The sequence below is a fragment of the Arachis hypogaea genome, chromosome 3 (genome assembly GCF_003086295.3).
Source record: "Arachis hypogaea cultivar Tifrunner chromosome 3, arahy.Tifrunner.gnm2.J5K5, whole genome shotgun sequence".
NCBI classification, from domain to species: domain Eukaryota; kingdom Viridiplantae; phylum Streptophyta; class Magnoliopsida; order Fabales; family Fabaceae; genus Arachis; species Arachis hypogaea.
In genome coordinates, this window is record NC_092038.1 from 98069169 (window position 1) to 98087796 (window position 18628).

The following is an 18628-nucleotide window of genomic DNA, read 5'->3' on the forward strand; positions in this document are numbered from 1 at the left end:
ATTCTAAATTGCATGTCAATTGCATATGAAGGTACAAATACATGAATTTTTGTTTTTAAACATATTTCATATTAAAATAAATATTCTAAATTTAAGCATAAATATAAATTATTTATTCATAATAAATGAAATTTATATAAAAATATGGAATAACTTGTCATATATCTTTTAAAGTACATGCTGAATAATATAATTAAAAAAGTTTATGTATCCATTGTTGTACTCAATTTTCATTAAAACAAATAAAAAGAAACAAAATCACAAAGTTACCTTCTCTTCTTTGGTTTTTGCCTTGGATACATTCTCCACAAACTCAATAAAAAAGACAATCGTAAATAAAGTAAAAAGTAAAACCACAACCATATTCTACTTTCCTATGTGCCTTTTACCGAATTTCAATTAATTTAAAGTTTTAACTCATTCTTCCCAGAAGAGAAAGAAAAGATAAGAAAAAAGAAAAAAGAAAAAAAAAAGAGTACATGAAGTTTAAGAGTGACTCATGTATTGTTTCCCTACAGATATGGACATAAGGAGAAAATGCAAAGCAGATTGAATTTTTTATAAAAGGAGCCCAGCGGTGCTTGCATAAAAGTGAGTTTTATAATCTGAGTATTTGAGTTTCAATCCTTAATTTTCATTGAGTGTTTCAATCTTTATTTTCACTTTGTGAGGGTTAAAGTCTCTAAAGTTTGGAATTTTCTCAATTTTGGGTGCTTTCGTGCTTAACGAAACATGATTATGACGAAGGACTGTGTATCTGATATCATGGTACATATTTGGCTTCTATAGTTTCAATGGGAATTAGTAGTAGTGCAAGTGTGAAACACAGAAACAGGATAAGACAATCGCACAAACCATGGACAATAAAAGGAAGAACACACTGCATAAAGTAAATGTTCATAGTTTTTAAGTAGAAACTTCGACAAAAGTATGTCACAAACCAGAACATCACACAGAATCATAACAAAATGAAATAAGTCCTACGAAAGCTTCGACATGAACTAAGCTATACATCACCATTTGAATCATCATAACACCACCACAAATTCCAATCTGGCCAGCATAGACTTGCAAAAAAAAAAATCAGAACGAAATTTTAATACATCCTTAGCAACACACCACATGAGAAAGGAACCATTTAAACTTGGCAGCTACTCATAGTATTTTGACCGTCACGAGTCTTCCTCAACCTCTGACCATTCTTCCTATTCCCAGAACCCTGCAAATCCATTTTTTATTATGTACACAAATAAGACCCCTACATATCCATCTTTCATTATATACACAAATAAAATCCTATGTATATACACCAAAGTTCCTACTAGCTAAATTTGCATTTTGTAAACCACCGATGTAAATATTGTTTCATCGGAGTCAAGACCACTAATAAAAGATGCTCCCGTTTATGAGTAAAAGAAAAATGGCCACTCCATAAAGGAATGCACAATTTCAATCATAGAATATGACAATATTTTAAACATGAATACAAACAACAAACTAAACGAATATGACTCACCGTGGCTGTTGTCTGTGATAACATCTCTTGATTGGTATCCTGTGTAGCAACAGTCTCGGTGGGTAACCCATTCGGACACCTGGTGCGTCGGTGCCCTAACTCGCCACATGTGCTGCATTTCCGTCTCTTTATTCCCCTGGAACCAAGTGGCTCGTGTCCACGACCAGTGCCCTTTGTGCGCACACCAACCGGATCACGCACCACATCTTGCTCCAAATTATCGGTTCCCGCAACAGCCGATCGTCCTACCCCATTCTTCAATTCCAACACAACTGTGTCCCCAACTACCTTCTCCAAATACACTTTAAAATCCTCGTCTCTCATAGATGCAACTGCAGCAAACCTCTTACAATGATGCAGGAACACCCCTACTCGACTCTTATAAAGTGCTATTGCATCACCGCCCTCGTCCACAATGCTTGGCTCCATGACGTGAACCTTGGCGGTCTTCGACCACCGCTGAAGAACAAGACTCTTTGGAAGAGAGGCAACATCTAATCGCACCAACACTGCTAGTATGTGAACACAGGGTAGACCGAATGACTCCATCCTCAAACAAGTACAGTAAAAGGAATCGGTGCGGTGATCGTGTTCCACATTCCACTTCAACTCTGGCCTACGATACTTTTGTGTTACGTAAACAGATTTTTCCTCCATCTGCTTGCACTCCAAAATTGTCGTACGAACGCATCTCTTCAAAGACTCACGGTAACGAAAATATATTTCCCTCGTGTAATTAACTGCACCAGATTTTTCCAACTCTGGGAACTGAGTCTGAAGAACAGGGGTTCCATACAATGATCGAAAATCAAGCTCCTCCTCGTTATCTCTTAGGAAATCCACACAGCGCTGGAAGTTTGTTACAAACTCCAAGATCCCATACCGACTCTCCACAAACCGCCTTAACTTTGCATGCAATGACTCACAACGGGATGTTGTCCTTAGGCCGGCAAAAAAACACCCACGAATGTACGCGGTGGCCCATGATAACTTCTTCGTGTACAAATCCTTAACCCACTCGACTTCTCTGACCCCGCACTCTTCCACCATCGCCTCCCATTGCTTCTCGAACTCTTCAACTTCTATGTCAGCCAACATACAACTTCTCAAAAGCATTGTGAACCGCGGCTTGCACACATTCACGGTTGCATTCCTCAGTAGGTGCCATGCACACAACCGATGATGAGCTTCAGGAAATACTTCTTGAATGGCTAAGCGCATGGATCGATCCCCATCAGTTATTACCGCCTTAGGAGCTTTACCACCCATGCATTCCAAAAACTTTCTCAACACCCAAACATACGACGCTTGAGATTCACACGAGACCATGGCTGTGGCAAACACGCATGTCTGGTTGTGATGGTTGACCCCAGAAAACACAACAACTGGTAGATTGTACTTGTTTCGACCATATGTTGCATCAAAGGCAAGAACATCACCAAAGATCTTGTAATCATCCTGGCTACGCCCGTCGCTCCAAAAAAGGTCACACATATGTTGGTCTGGCCCAACTTCAAACCTCCAGAACATCTTCTCATCCCCCCTTGCACATCTCTCAAAAAACCTTAGAGCCGCATTCACATCACCATTCCTTAAGGCACGTTGCCTCCTAACCTCATTGTACATATCTCTCTTTGTGAAAGGAACAAAGTTAAATCCGCCTGCCTGCGCAGCAATTAACTCATATATTTTTGGAATAGAAATTCCAACTTGCCTCAAGCTGTCCATATGGGCTAGATCAACATCAGAAATCTTCCGGTACGAAGGCAGGTATGGCACAAACTTTGCAGGTAGAAGATCATGGTTATGGTCATCTACGAAGCGTGAAACATACCAAATTCCGCTATCACCTTTCGGCTTTATCCTCATCTCTGCCAAACACCCACATCGCGTGACAACCTTGTGCTCTCGCTTTCGATCCTGCATCTCTAGCCATTTTTTGTCTCTGAAACCTTCTCTGTTGCATAAATATGTGTATCGAACTATTCCCCCTTTTTATTTTTCAGTTTCTTTCCCTGCCTCATGGCAAAACCCTTCGCCCGGCTATATTGTTCATAGAAACGGGACGCCTCATCAGGGTTGTTGAATTCCATTTTCAATATCTCTGCGGCACTGTACATGACTGGTTCAGAGATGCCATTATCTTCTTCATCGCGATCCTCCAACGGTTCTCCCTCCTCTTCCGCTTCCATTCCAATATCTAGCGAGCTTTCCTGCAAAATGCAAGCACACTGTGAAATCCCTTACTCTATTTCAACCACACAATAAACTGAACTAAATACTAATTTAAAATTTTTGCAATAATTCTATCACTCCAATTCGATTATTTCTATCATATACAATGAAGAGAAAAGGATTATTTCCAGTCGCACAAAAAAAATAATTTTTTCCCACACGCTCCTTATTAATTTATTACTAGTTACCAATCCTAATGATTGCATTTACATATATTAATAAAAAAATGTGGTACAATATTTTCAATATTATATATTTATGTTTAACGATTGTTCTTTGAATGTCATCGAATAATTATTCATCTATTGTATTTTAATGGTAATAAAAGAAAAATTCTACACACAAATGGTGGTTCCATTATATGGTGTTTCATAGGCAATTTATAACACAGAGATGGGCTACTAATGAGTACATGCAAATTAACACAAAAAATTATTCATACCAATGTGTCGCAATGCCATTCACCACTTTCACTAAGGCCATCTACTGGCTCAACACCTCCAGTCTCGAATTCCGGCACTGTTCCGCTACATGACCCCATCTTGAATATCACTATCCCACGACCATCCACCAAGTTGTCTCACTAGGAACGGCATTCAACAATACTAAACAAATCAAGTCAAAAGAGTGAAAATCACAAGAAAATTGGAGACTAAACCCAAATTACTAAATTCAAAGAGTAAAAATATTTTTTTTTTACTTAAGTAGGTTCACACTTTTAACTAATATCTTGGAGACTCACTTGCATAGAATAATGCATTTGAATCATGCAGATTTATTTCATTTATACATTAATTTATTTTTATCGTCAATGTTGATCACACAAATAACTAACACTCTTGTAATATATTCCAGCTCATAATTCTGAAATTACAATAGTTTTTTATTTTACACACCAGACACCACCAAACAGTACATATGAATTTAGCTTGCAACAGGAATTTTCATACTTATTCATAATTTATTTTAAATAATGATATTATATGCTAAAAAGTAGAAGACAAGAGGAATAAGATATAAGTTTTCATTCAGCTGTGAACTGATATTGACTTGGTTAACGAACTAAAATCACCAATTTTTTAGAATTCTAAATCATATATCCAAAGAAGAATCTTAAATTATAGTTACAAGAGATAATTTACATGAATTCATGTAAACAAAACTGGACATGAGTGATTATGATATTCCTAAAACATATATCAACTGTAATTTAGTGGCATATGACTATTTCTAATTCCTCGTACAAAATCCATAAAAAGAAAAATGAAAAAAAAATCATTACAGCTTCAAACTAAAGTACTCAACATCTATGTACGCAAACTTATCCACTTAATTGAACAATAGCAATATAGAGTTTTGGAATATTTATTTTCATGAGTATAAACAAACTTGCTATAACTTTCCAAAGAGACAATTTTCCAAAGAGACAATAACGAGGAAATGAGAGAAAGGGAAGTAGGGGCATATATAGAATTGTAATTGGAATGTCACTATACCGCATTCTACAATAATCAACTTGTGCTCTTCTCACTTTTATTTGTTTGTATCTTTTATATACAACTTAAGTATAAAAATATTAGTCTTTTTATTTGCTTCTCTATACAAGCAAATGTATAATAAGGAATGGCCGAATATGACATTCATGCTGGACCACTTATATTGTGATGCTTACTACTAAGTACTCAGTACTCATAAACATATATATATTTATACCAATAGTATTAGTAGCAAAAGCAAGCTTGCTACAGGCTAGGCTATGGAGTCAAAGTCACTCCAATTCATGGGATACAACCTACACTCTAATAACAAACAACGATAATTATTAATACTAAATTTTCTCACCTCTTGTGGAAGCAACAACAACATACTGGCTTATTTCGACACTCACCTGGCACTTCTTTTTCCACCGATGACACACACCTCCGTCGTGTTGCGGCAACCGGCAACTCCACCCCCAACTCTTTCTCAGATGCTTTTTTCACAACACTGACACCACTTTTCTTGCCTACTGCCCTGCTTGATTACAATTCTTTTACCACCAACAATAACTCCGGGCTGACGCACACCTCCGTCGTGTTGAGGCAACGGCCCACGCCACCACTGCCAGGTCCTTCTCAGAGTCTTTCTCACACCACTGACAACAGTTTTCCTGCTTCCTCTTCTGCCTAATACAACCCTTGGACCTCTAACAATAACTCTGGGCCACAACTAAATGGCTCAGGCCCACGCTCTCCATCATTCCTTGCAGAAACGACTTCAACAAAATAGAAATTCACTAATAGTCTAGAGCTGGTTATTCTCGTCAATTGATAAAGAGACATAGGGTTATTTTTGCCATTTCATCCTTTACTACATGACAAAACTCAACAGCCTACCTTTTCGTACACTGAATACCGTGTTCCGATACTTTTGTCCGGAACACCGGATAATTTTCCTATACTATATAGTACAAAATGTGATCTATTGGTAATCTCAAAGGTATATTCTATAATTAAACACACCGTCACGGATGTATATAACTCTTTTGCTGCTCTTTCCTATTTTGATTGAATTAACAGTAAAGTATTATTTTTATTTATTAAAAAACAAAACTAACATCATAAAAAATATATTTTGATTAATAAAATTATTCAAACACTAAAAAAATATTTAAAATTATTAAATTATTTTTTCTAATCTTAATTTCATTCTCGAATTCATTCTATTTATAAGTATAACATGCGCACTTAAGGAAGAGCAAACAGAGAGATATGTAACAATGTGATTATTCTATATAACTTTGACTAGTCACCAAAAAAAGTTATAAGTCACCAAAAATAATTCTATATAATATTAACTACACTACTCATATAGATGCATGCTTATATACACACTAAAGTATCTATGCATCACTGACTAATCTTAAGTAAGTCACCTAGTATAGCTAACCTAACCACCACCACTAATCACTAATATCAACCTAATTTACAGGATCTTGAAACAATAAGTAGTTATTTTTTTCACATTAATCCTTGCCTGATCAATCTCACTTCCAATCCTCACCCCCCGTTGATCCTATTTTATCATCACAAATTCTTCCTCTTTCACCGTTCATCATTTGTTTCACCACTATTGTTACTACGATTGTCAAATAAGTAAATAAATGCATGTTTAAGTCTGGTCCACCTAAATCTACGGATTATGCTAACCTATTTAACCCAAAATTTAAACACGCTTGATTTTAGTGGCAAAAACCTGTCTATTTAATTAGGTACACAAATTGGCCTGACTAGTTTATCCTGTTTTGATTCTCCTAATCGTTACTTTTGGCCTCCGTCAATCTCTTTACCACCACTTTCTCCTTCACCCTCGCTTTCAACACCTGAGCCTCTCCTTCCTTACCTTATTGCTGCCATATACCCTCATTACCATCGATAATGTCACGATCACTCTCACAATAATAGTATAACAATGGAACTTTTTACCTCACCTATAGTTACCACTGCAACAACAAGTCAACAACAACAATAACAAAAAAAGGTGTACAAAAATTATGGGAGATAGAGGAAGCCGCGCGCAGTGTGTGATGATGGTAGAGGATAGTGACGAACCTACAAAATTTATGTTAAAGGGACAAAAATAATATACATTACCATCAAAAGATATATTAATCCAAATTTAATAAAATAAAAGTGTACATTAATTATTCGAATACAAAAAAAAAAAAAAACAAAAATTACATTAGTCGCTAACCTTTTTTTTTTAAATTTTGAAGGTACTTCTCTTCTTGTTTTCATATTTTGAAAATAGTGAATAATTGTTTCATTATCAACTTGATTGAATGTCTCTCTATATATGTAACCAAACAATTATTACTATTTTAAAATATTTTTTATTATTATTTTTAAAAATAAAAAATATATATTCTAAATAAATTCATCAATTGACTTTAGAAATTTATATGCAACATAATTATATATAATAAAATAGAACGAAGGATAAACAAATAAATAATAAGGATCACTAAATTGAAAATAAAATAAAATATATAAATTCATGAACAGAATAAAAAATTAGATTAATACTTAAACTATAATTACTTGAATTAAAATTTTCAAAAAGTATCAAAAAGAGAAACAATGAAATTGATAGAGTTATAGAGACGTATATAAAAAAAATATAAAATTTAAAATTGATCTTTTGATAGAAAGAAGATAACTACTAGACAAAAAATAGAAAAAGAATATTGAAAATATAAAATTGAAAAAAAGTTTAAGAAAATAAAGGAGTGGTGATGACTGAAATTTGAAAATGAAAAAAGATTAAATTTGATTAGGTTAACTAATAGTCAAATAATAGAAAAATAAAATAAATTTAAAATTTTAAATAATTGAACTTAATTTATTTATAGTGAAATTATTTATAATTTAAAATATATATATATATATATATATATATATATATATATATATATATATATATATATATTAAAAAATTAAAATGAGAGTGGGGCAAGTGCCCCCTTTGTCCTGTGTAGGTCCGTTGTTGGTAGAGGAAGTAGCAATATTGACAGAGCACAAACCTAGCAATAGTGATAGGGTAAAGGAAGTAAGAACATAATAACATAGGTAAAGACAGTAGATGAAGTATAAATGACATCTAGTGATGAAAATGAGCCAATCAGAGCTTAGCGTTAACTTAGACGAGCTTAACCAATCTTGTGAATATATATGCCCAAGTCTAGGTCTATTATTTTCTATAGGCTTTTTCTCATATTCAAGTTCGACTTGTTTAAAAGCTCAATATGCCTACAAACTTATTTGAAAATCTTATTTTACAAATTATAACTCAAAACAATAAATTTAAAAAAAATTTAAATTGATATTAGATGAATTTTAAAATTTATAATTCATTTATATATTAATCATTAATCTCATATTATAACTATATTTATAATACATATATACATAAACCTTTATCTCAACAAAAGATTAAAAAAGCCTACAATATTCATTAGTATTAAGTATTCATTTTTATTTTGTTTTGTTTTGGTCTTAATACGAGTAAATAGTTAAAAATTCAAAATAAAAATAATTTATTTTTACAAAAATAATATTTTAATAAATCAACTCAACAAAATTTATAGATTATTTTTAAAATCTATAACCTAACCTTTTTCATTAATGGGTTTTACAAAAAACTCAAACTCAACTTGTTTAATAAAATGAACTAAGGTGCACTGAATCTAAAATGAGTCGAGTCACGAATTTTCATTGGATAACATGAACCACTTTTATTCGCTAATGCCAGCAACGAAGAGGAAAAGAAATGAGACAAAGGGTGCAAGTGAAAAGAAATTGAGTTAGGGTGAAATGGGATGAGATGACAGTGGTTACATGTGGAGTGGAGAGAGGTAAAATTGCAGTGATTGTAGGTGGGGTGTAGTAGGGTGAGTTGGGATGGAGTAAAGGTTGGGAATTTTTTCTTTTGGGAAGCGCTTTGGAATTAGAGATGTGATAGAAAATTTTGAGAATAAGGAGATTGATAAAGTGTGAAATTAATCACTATTAAATTTGTAACTTCTATCATATATAAGTCATATTATCTTAATTTAAGAATAGTTAATTATAGTGAATAAAAATGGACTCAATAGTTTAAATAGAATAATTTTATTAATTAATAAAATTCTATAAATAGATAAAATAGGTCTGTCAAATTTAATTGGAGATCAAATTGGTACTATTAGCAAATATTATGATGATTTTATGATTTATGCTAGCAGTGTTGGTGTGAAGGATCCTAAAATTTTAATTATTTATTTTATTAATGGATTAAAAATTTATATTCATAGTAAACTTTTTTGAAAAAAAATTATAATTCTCTTCTAAATGTTTGGCTAAGTAGAATGATTTGTGAAATCAATTTTAAAGAAGAGGAGCATTTAAATCCAAAATTTCAACCTCATTAAAAAAAAATGTATCCATATATCATTCTAGATTCAACAACAAAATTAAGGCATCCAGAGCAACCAAATCAAGTGAAATTTCATAATATAATCTAACAAAAAATTGTAGATCCAGGCTCAGATTCAAGATTCACAGATCAACAATGGAACTCCAAAGAATCCGATTAAAGATCAATTAGATATCCAGAATCTAAACTAGAAGAGAAAATACAAAAATTGTAACGCATGAATTAAATTCCAGCAATAGGGGAGGATGCAAATCTTAACTAGGCAAGGGCGGCAATCGTGCAAAGGCCACCACCAAAGCAACCGCATCTAAACTCACATACGGTGGTATTGGGCGACGTTGCAACTGAGAAGACCTCGGCAAAAGCAAACACACCAGATGTCAAAGTGGAGATTGCAGTAGCGACAAGCATCGTGACGTCTGCTTCGTCTCCTACTGACTCAATTTGTGAATTTGTTATACAGCAGGACAATGGTAGCGGCAGAACACCTTAGAACAACAATGGCATAAGAAACACGGCCAATAATGGCGCTGAGGACAACGTCGTCGCGAAGGGAAAGGCGGAAGATGGAGCCGAGATGGTGAAAGACAAAGCACTAATGATGGAAGGCAGAGATCTCCAAATTTGTGGGATCCACGGCGTCCTTCCAATCGTGGTTAATCCACCACCACTCATGGTGGCGGTGCTTCTTGGGATCGTGATAGGAGTTCGGCAGCAATGCAAGATCCGACGCATGGGAAGGAACCATCGCCGGCAACATCTCCTTTGCTTTCTCGATGCGGTTGTGAGCTTTCAAATGGTGGCAAGGGTAGTTGAGAGACTGGCAACAAGGATGCAGATCTTTTTGTGAAAGAACATGAATGAGAACATAATTGTCATAACCGAATTAGTGATCGAACCGATCAAACTATTGGATCACTGAATCAATGGTTTAATTAGTAGATTACTGGTTGAACCAGTTGATTTTATGTCACATAAATAAAAATATAAAATACTCAATAAAATCTATGTAAACATGGAAAAACAATAACACTCTAAGTAGACTAAATAATTGCATTCAAATTTCAAACTTAAGAACTATGAATAGATCTTGAACCATATGTATAATATTATGAACAATCAGAAACACACATTTACTTGAATATCCAACTATAGCCACAATCATGAAAAAATAGAATCAAAATGATGAGACAACAAATTGAAACAATTAAAAAATATTGTAATTAGTAATAGCCTGATAACAAACAAATGAACAAATTAAGCTTTCAAACCCTAAAATCATTTATTCTCTAATCTCAAATGATTCTAATTATGATGATTTCTTTCTAACATAATAATCGGAAGTATGCATCAAGCTCCAATTGAATAAAGAAGGGGAACTGACTTGGAAAATAGGGAAAGTCGAAGCCATCTACTTCATGCTCCTCCTTTTTTCTACTTGCTTGGCCTTCTTCTTGTTCCATCCTAAGTCGGTTCTGGATCTGGTTGTAGTGAAGGTGCGGGAGCTGGCGAATGCAATGAAGGCGCAAGGACGACGTGATGTGAACGGAGGTGACAAACATGGAAGTGACAATATTGAAGCTGAAGGCACAGGAGCTGGTGGATGCAGACGGGTCACCAACGAGACGGCGACCATGCAATGAGAGGGAGAATGTTGAGGCACTCTGTTCTCTCCTTTGCTCGTTTCATACTTCAGAGTGAAAAAGTGACAAAGTGAGAGAGTGGGTTGGGGAGGGGATCCTTCAGTTTTGAAGGGTGGTTATAAAAAAATGGAACCAGTCTGGATTTTTTAAACCTGTCGGTTTTTATCAAAATCGGTCGGGTCAAACTGATTTTTAGTAGTTCTTCTCCTTATCTGGTCCTATGCTCTATCCGGACCAGTCTCTTAGCCGGTTTACTAATTTTTTATCCGACCAACCGAGTTAGTCTAGTTTTTACAACTATGAATGAGAAATAGGGTAAGGTGTTGTTTTTTCCTCATGGGTTGGGCCTTTTGGTATGGAATTTACAATCGACAACTTACCTGTAAGTGCACCGGATTGTACCAAGTAATACCTCAGGTGAGTAAGGGTCGATTCCACGAGGATTGATGGACCAAGCAATAATAATTGAATGATTTACCTAGTCAAACAAGCACAAATGAGTGTTTTGGATTCAAATGCATTAAACAGTACTCAGAGAAATTAAAAAAGCAAACAGTAAACGGGTTATGAAGACTATATAAAAAATAGTTAAGGTTTCAGAGATATTTATTCCTCCGGATTAACAATTCTTACCAACTACTTTAATCATGCAAGATTTAATTCATGGCAAGATTTAATTGATTAAACCCTAAGTTCTTAGCAATTTAATCTCCTCTAACCTAATTAACCACCAATTCCTTGGTCACTTAATTTAGATTAAAGGTTTAAGTCCAATTCTATCTTATTAGCCACACAAACCCTAAATACCCGAAGATAAGGTGATTATATGTCACATATCACGTTAAGTCCAATTAATTAAGGAATTATGATGAGTTACTTTCAAGGCACTAGATTCGATGGTCCCAGAATGTTTGGACCATTAAATGATCCCATAACAAAACATGTTTTTTAAGTTTTTTTTAACAACTGCTAAATAGTTCTTTTCTAATTTTAATTACAAATTAACCCCATATATTTTATTTAATTATAAAAACTATTTTCTATTTTATAAATTATTATTTTATCATTCATCTATTATGTTTATTAACAATCAAAATAAAAAATAATAACATAATTAGATCTTTCATTGATCATAATAAACTTTTTGGCCATTCCAATCGATTAAAAGTTTATAATTTGATACGTGACGTTCGTCTAGGACTGTGAAATCGTGTTTATTTGAAAATCAATCGATTGGATTATCAAAATAATCGATTGAATTTCAGGTTTTCCATAACTCAATCGATTGGCTATAGGTTATCACAAAACAATCGATTGAAAATTGTAAGGCAGCATGATTTTCACAAAAATCAATCGATTGGTCATATTATCCAATCGATTGAACGATGACTAAAATGTTGATTTTTTAAAATTCAATCGATTTCTTATACTACCCAATCGATTGAATGCTCCAAAGCAACTTGAGGTCTCACAATTCAATCGATTGGTTGTGTTACCCAATCGATTGAAGTCATCAAAGCAATATGGATTTGCCCCTGTTTTAACTGCTTTTTATGTCTGCTCAAATGTTTTGATGACTTCAATCGATTGGGTAACACAACCAATTGATTGAATTATGAGACCTCAGGTTGTTTTGAAGCATTCAATCGATTGGGTAGTATAAGCAATCGATTGAATTTTAAAAAACCCACATTTTAGTCATCGTTCAATCAATTAGGTAATATTATCAATCGATTGATTTTTGCAAAAACCATGCTGCCTTGCAATTTTCAATCGATTATTTTATGATAACCTGTAGTCTAATTGATTAAGTTATGAGAAACCTGAAAGTCAATCGATTGTTTTGATAATCCAATCCATTGATTTTCAAAGAAACACGATTTCACAGTCCTGGACGAACGTCACGGATCAAATATAAACTTTTAATTGATTTGAATGGCCAAAAAGTTTATTACGATCAATGGAAGATCTAATTCGTTACTATTTTTAATTTTAATTGTTAATAAACATAATAGATGAATGATAAAATAATAATTTATAAAATAAAAAATAGTTTTTATAAATAAATAAAATATACGGGGTTAATTTCTAATTAAAATTAGAAAAGAACTATTTAATAGTTATTAAAAAAATTTAAAAAATATGTTTTGTTATGGAACCATTTAATGGTCCAAATGTTCTGGGACTATCGAATCATCCTTAGCCTACTTTCAAGCTGTTATTTAAGTGAGTTAACTTTTTCAAGATTCAACAAGAATTCAAGTAAAAAAAAAAGAGTTATTTTCCAATATACTCTAATTCCTAGGATGAAGAACGAAAGTAATCCTTGCATTTAAATCAATACATTAATCAAAATAGAATGACAATAGTATTAATCCATCAAAATAAACAGAACTCCTAACCTTAACAGAGGAGGTTTAGTTGCTCATGACTTAGAAAAAAGCTAGGGTTTTAAAAGTGTGTAAAGTGTGAAATGCGGAAGAGAGAGAGGAGAAGAGCCCAAAGGGCTGAATCTTTTCTCCTTTTATATCTAACCTAATTGATTTAAAAATAAAATAATAAAATCTAAACCCTAAAAGTTTGTGTTTTGTTTTAATAATAATGAAAAGAAAAGAAAATAAAATAAATAATAACTAAAACTAAGCTAATGAATCCCTTCCGTGTAATCCAAATATGCGCTACTGGCACTAAACATCAGGCTCGACGTTTAGCGCCATTGAGGCAGAGAAGAATTGTGTGGTTTCTGACTTCCTGGTGCTAAACGTCAGACTCGGTGTTTAGCACCACTAGCGTGTGGTCTTGACATATTTTACGAAGCACCTCGCGCTAAACGCCAACTCAACAGAAGGCTTGCACAACACAAGGTGCCTGTCGCTAAACGCCAGGTAGCGGCGTTTGGCGCTAACTCATTAGAGTCAAATTTTTTCATTTTTCTACTGCACAAACTCTATCAAATTAGTCTGAATTTTTTTTGAAATAAATAAAATCACAATGTGCCTCAAAGTAGCATCCAAATAGACTTCAAACACTAAAATCTCAACAAAACTCAATAAATTTATATCTAAAATAATAAAAAATATAAAAGAGATACTCACGCATCACCTTCACTGTGTATCTCAATCCAATTTCAATCTCGGTATTATGGGTCAACTCTTGGGGCAACCCCTAAAAAAATTATTTTGGACATATGTTAGGTCTATTTTTTTAACAATAGAATTTTGGTAGTATATCTTTTTTTTATTAGTAGAATATAAATAAGATAAAAAAAACAACTTTTAAAATTGGTGTTTTTTTATTAATTGTAATTAGAATCTATAAATTTTTTCACAACATTGAGACAAGATTGTCGTTAAGGAGAAAGTAATGTAATGAGTAAAAGTGGGCCCAATAGCCCAAGTAAGATAGTTTTATTAGTTAATAGAATTTTATAAATAAATAAAATAGAAATGTAATTGGAAGTAAAAAATTAGTGATAATATCTTCTCTTCTTTAAAATTCCTTCAATGAAATTATTTCTCTTTTTTTATTCTTTTCAAATTCTCTTTTATTCTAAAATTTTTGTTACATTAACCTCTTATTTTATCACTTTATTAATATTCTCATTTTAAAAAATTTTAATTTAAGAAGAATAATTTAAAAGTTTTGGATACTTTTTTAATGTCTTAGTAGTTTTTTATTCACCATAATTTATTTTGTACGAATACAATTTTAATTTTGTTGTTTTAGGAGTAAATTTGTAAGTATTTTAAATATTTGTGAATAAAAATCATAGTTAAATGGTGAATTAATATCTTTTTTGATAGATAAGTCCTCTTTAATTTTAGAATTCTACTAAAAAGATTATGAAAAATTTAAACAATATTAACAATGGGCTGTAGATTTAGCCTATATACATATAAAAAATAAAAAATACTCCACAAATTATCTAAATAAAAATTCACTCAATTATTTCAAAAAAATAACCATCTCAAACCCTAATTTATCAAAGCATTTCACCTCGATACCCTTTTCTCTCTCAACCGGGCTGCCCCGACCTTCATCAATAATCATTTCAACCTTCACCGTCACTGCTTGGCTTGCCACACTCCGCCATCGGCGTCGCCCACCCATAGTGAAAATAACCATCCACTTAAGGATAAAAATAATCATCCACATACCTAATAAATTGATCATCCAACATAATTTAATTATATATTACTAAATCTAATCCAATCAAAATAATCATCCACATAACAATTAAAATAACCATCCGCATACCTACTAAAATGACCATCCTAAAACAGCAACGCCGTCAGAGTGTTCTTGCCGAACCAGCATTAGACGAAGAAACTTGGCCGCAAGGTTAGTGAGAGCTCGACGACGGATGGGGTGCGTGGCGTAGCAGCACCGGGGCCGACGAGTTCAGCAGCGACGAGTTTGACCATATAGAAAGAGAGAGACGGCAGTGGTTGAAAACGAACCCGAGGTTGGCGCACAACAGACGGGCGACGGGGAAGACTTGCCGTCCGCGATGATGGCTGCCGATAGAGTGGCGCGAAAACAACGGCAATAGGGCTGGGCTGAGCACCGAAGAGCGAGGCGCGTCAGGATGACCGACAGAGGTGGAGGCGGTGTCGACGGGAGGCTGCGTTGGTAAAGCTAGCGGGGAGTGCAGCAGTGCGAGGTGAGGACCAGAAAAGATAATGGCGAGTTTTTTAAACGTGTATTAAAGTTTATGGTGAGTTATTTAGACGTAGTGTGAATGAATTTAAATGTTAATCCTAATTTTTTAAATTTTAAAATTTAAAATTAATTAATTAATAATATGATTTTTAATTTTAATTTTACTTTTTTTTAATTTATTGTTCACATTATGCATTAGCATTATTTTTCCATGCTTTTTCTATTGTTCACTGACGAGAGGACTTTTGCTAGTAAAGAATTTCATAAGAATAATCACATTGTAAGTATAGTTTCTAAACCAATAGAGAATCCTTTCGTACAAAAACTTGTTTGTCACTAAAGCAAACCCAATAAAATTTATAACCGAAGTATTCAAACATCGGGTCGTCTCTCAAGGAATTGCAGGAAGGTGTATTTATTATTGGTTATGGAAACATGTATATTTTTGGGTTTTTGAAATAGGGAACAAGGAAATAAATTAACAATAAAGTAAATTCATTATCATGAAAACCATTGCAAAGTATAAGAACTGGAAATCCCATCCTAGTTATCCTTATCAGGTGTGACGAAAATTGTTTATTGCTCCCACTTAGTTAACCCTTAGTAAATAAAGGAAAGTCAAGTGGATTAATCAATTTGATTCCTCAAGTCCTAGTCAACTCCTATGGAAAGACTAGCTTTAGAGGGATCCAAATTAATAAGCAAATTCCAATTTTCAATCAACAGCTGAGTTTGATAACTCAAGTATCACCAATTACTCAACCAAAGCAAAGGGAGAAAAATCCAAATTATTTATATCCTAAAGAGAATAAAGCAATCATAAATCTGAAATACCTCAATATGTATTAAATAAGAAAATCAAATTCAACATAGGGATTCATAAACCATATTGAGAAAATAAACAACTAAAGTAATAGAATAAATAAAAGTAGAAGAGAACATAAATTAAGGAACATTGAACCTGGAATGAAGAAGAAGTAAACCTAACCTAAGAGAAATCCTAAATCCTAAAACCTAAGAGAGAGGAGAGAGTCTCCCCCTCTAAAAAAACTACATCTAAAACCTCTAAAATTGTGAATATCAAAGTTCTCCCCATGAATGGATGCATTTCCCCACTCTATAATCTCTAATCTGTGTTTTCTGAGCTTGGATTTGGGCCGAAAAAGGGTCCAGAAATCACTAGGGGCGAATTCTGCAACATTCTGCACATGGCATCCGTCACGCGTGCACGTGGGTCACGCGTGTGCGTGGGTCACGCGTGCGCGTCATTTGGAAGTTTTCCTTGTCACACGTATATGTCAGTCACGCGTACGCGTCACTTGGGTTCTGCGCTAGGCATGCGTTCGCGTCGTCCACGCGTGCGCGTCGCTTGGGTTCTGCGCGAGTCACGCGTCCGTGTCGTCCATGCATGCGCGTTGCTGCCATTTCTGTCAAAACTTCATTTTCACGCGTTCCTTCTACTTTTGCATGTTTCCCTCCTGTTCTCTAAGCCATTCCTGCCCTATAAAGCCTGAAAATATTCAACACACGGATCACAGCATCGAATTGTAATAAAGGACACATAAAATTAATAATTTTATGGTCTAGGAAACATATTTTCACATATATTAAGGAATAAGGGAGGAATTGTAAAACCATGCAATTTATATGAATAAGTGAGCAAAGACTTGATAGAAACCACTCAATTGAGCATAATATAAATCATAAAATAGTGGTTTATCAACCTCCCCACACTTAAACATTAGCATGTCCTCATGCTAAGCTCAAGAGAACTAAAAGAGTGAAGGTAGAATGGTGGAATCTATGCAATCTATCTAAATGCAAGCTACCTAAATGAATCATGTAATTCTAATTACTATCCACCTATATACTCATAGAGCTTACATGTGGTCAAATTAAGTCAAATTTTTCAAGGCATCATATATGAACAACAAAGGTTGAACCATATTAAAATATATATTCACAATTGAGTTGAGCTAATCAAAAGAATTCATAAACTCGCAAGACAAGCAATGATTAAACATGGATATATGGAATTGAGCTATTGAACCCTCACTGGATTTGTGTTTACACTCTAATCACTCAATGTTTAGGGTTAATCACTCTACTCTTCTCTAGTCATGCTTTCTAAAACTTTGTTCTTTATCTAACCAATCAACAAATATTTAATGTATACATGCAAACATCATGAGGTCTTTTCAAGGTTGTAATGGGGCTAGGGTAAAGGTGAGGGTATATATATATAAGGCTAAGTGAGCTATAAATTGAATCCTTGATTAGTCTAAGATCTCACCTAACATAGACATATTTTGTACAATTTTAAAATTATGCCTAGCTACCCAAATTTTCCACTTTTGTATCATATACTCATGTACCAACTTATTTTAGAATTTATTACATGTGCATTGATCTTTTACTAGATTTAATGTTGGGGTAATTTTGTCCCCTTATTTATTTACTCTCTTTTTTTTTAAATCTGTAATAAATAAACTCGACATATCAATGCACATGGTATTTTAATTATTTTGGCCTTACATGAGCACGCACCCAAATTTCAAATAATTTATCAATTCAATACCTTCCTATCAACCCAAGTTTCCACGGTTTTCCACACTTAATT

General features: G+C 33.7%; 1 protein-coding gene across 1 annotated transcript; it reads right to left on the bottom strand.

The window, feature by feature from the left end:
• Nucleotides 1–885: 885 nt before the first annotated feature.
• Nucleotides 886–6028, bottom strand: LOC112790782 (protein FAR1-RELATED SEQUENCE 5-like). Its single transcript, XM_072229982.1, has 4 exons — nucleotides 5594–6028; nucleotides 4194–4356; nucleotides 1517–3729; nucleotides 886–1219 (listed from the first exon to the last, which is right to left on the bottom strand). The coding sequence occupies exons 3-4, from the start codon at nucleotides 3440–3442 to the stop codon at nucleotides 1139–1141; spliced, it is 2007 nt and encodes a 668-aa protein (XP_072086083.1). The 5' UTR covers nucleotides 3443–3729; nucleotides 4194–4356; nucleotides 5594–6028; the 3' UTR covers nucleotides 886–1138.
• Nucleotides 6029–18628: the final 12600 nt, after the last annotated feature.

What these genes read in the sequence shown, in the direction of transcription:
- LOC112790782 (XM_072229982.1), bottom strand. Translation starts at nt 3,442, where the DNA reads ATGCAGGATCGAAAGCGAGAGCACAAGGTTGTCACGCGATGTGGGTGT. An exon ending in TATCACAGACAACAGCCACG is followed by an intron (nt 1,220 to 1,516) that starts GTGAGTCATATT and finishes ATGGATTTGCAG; the next exon opens with GGTTCTGGGAATAGGAAGAA.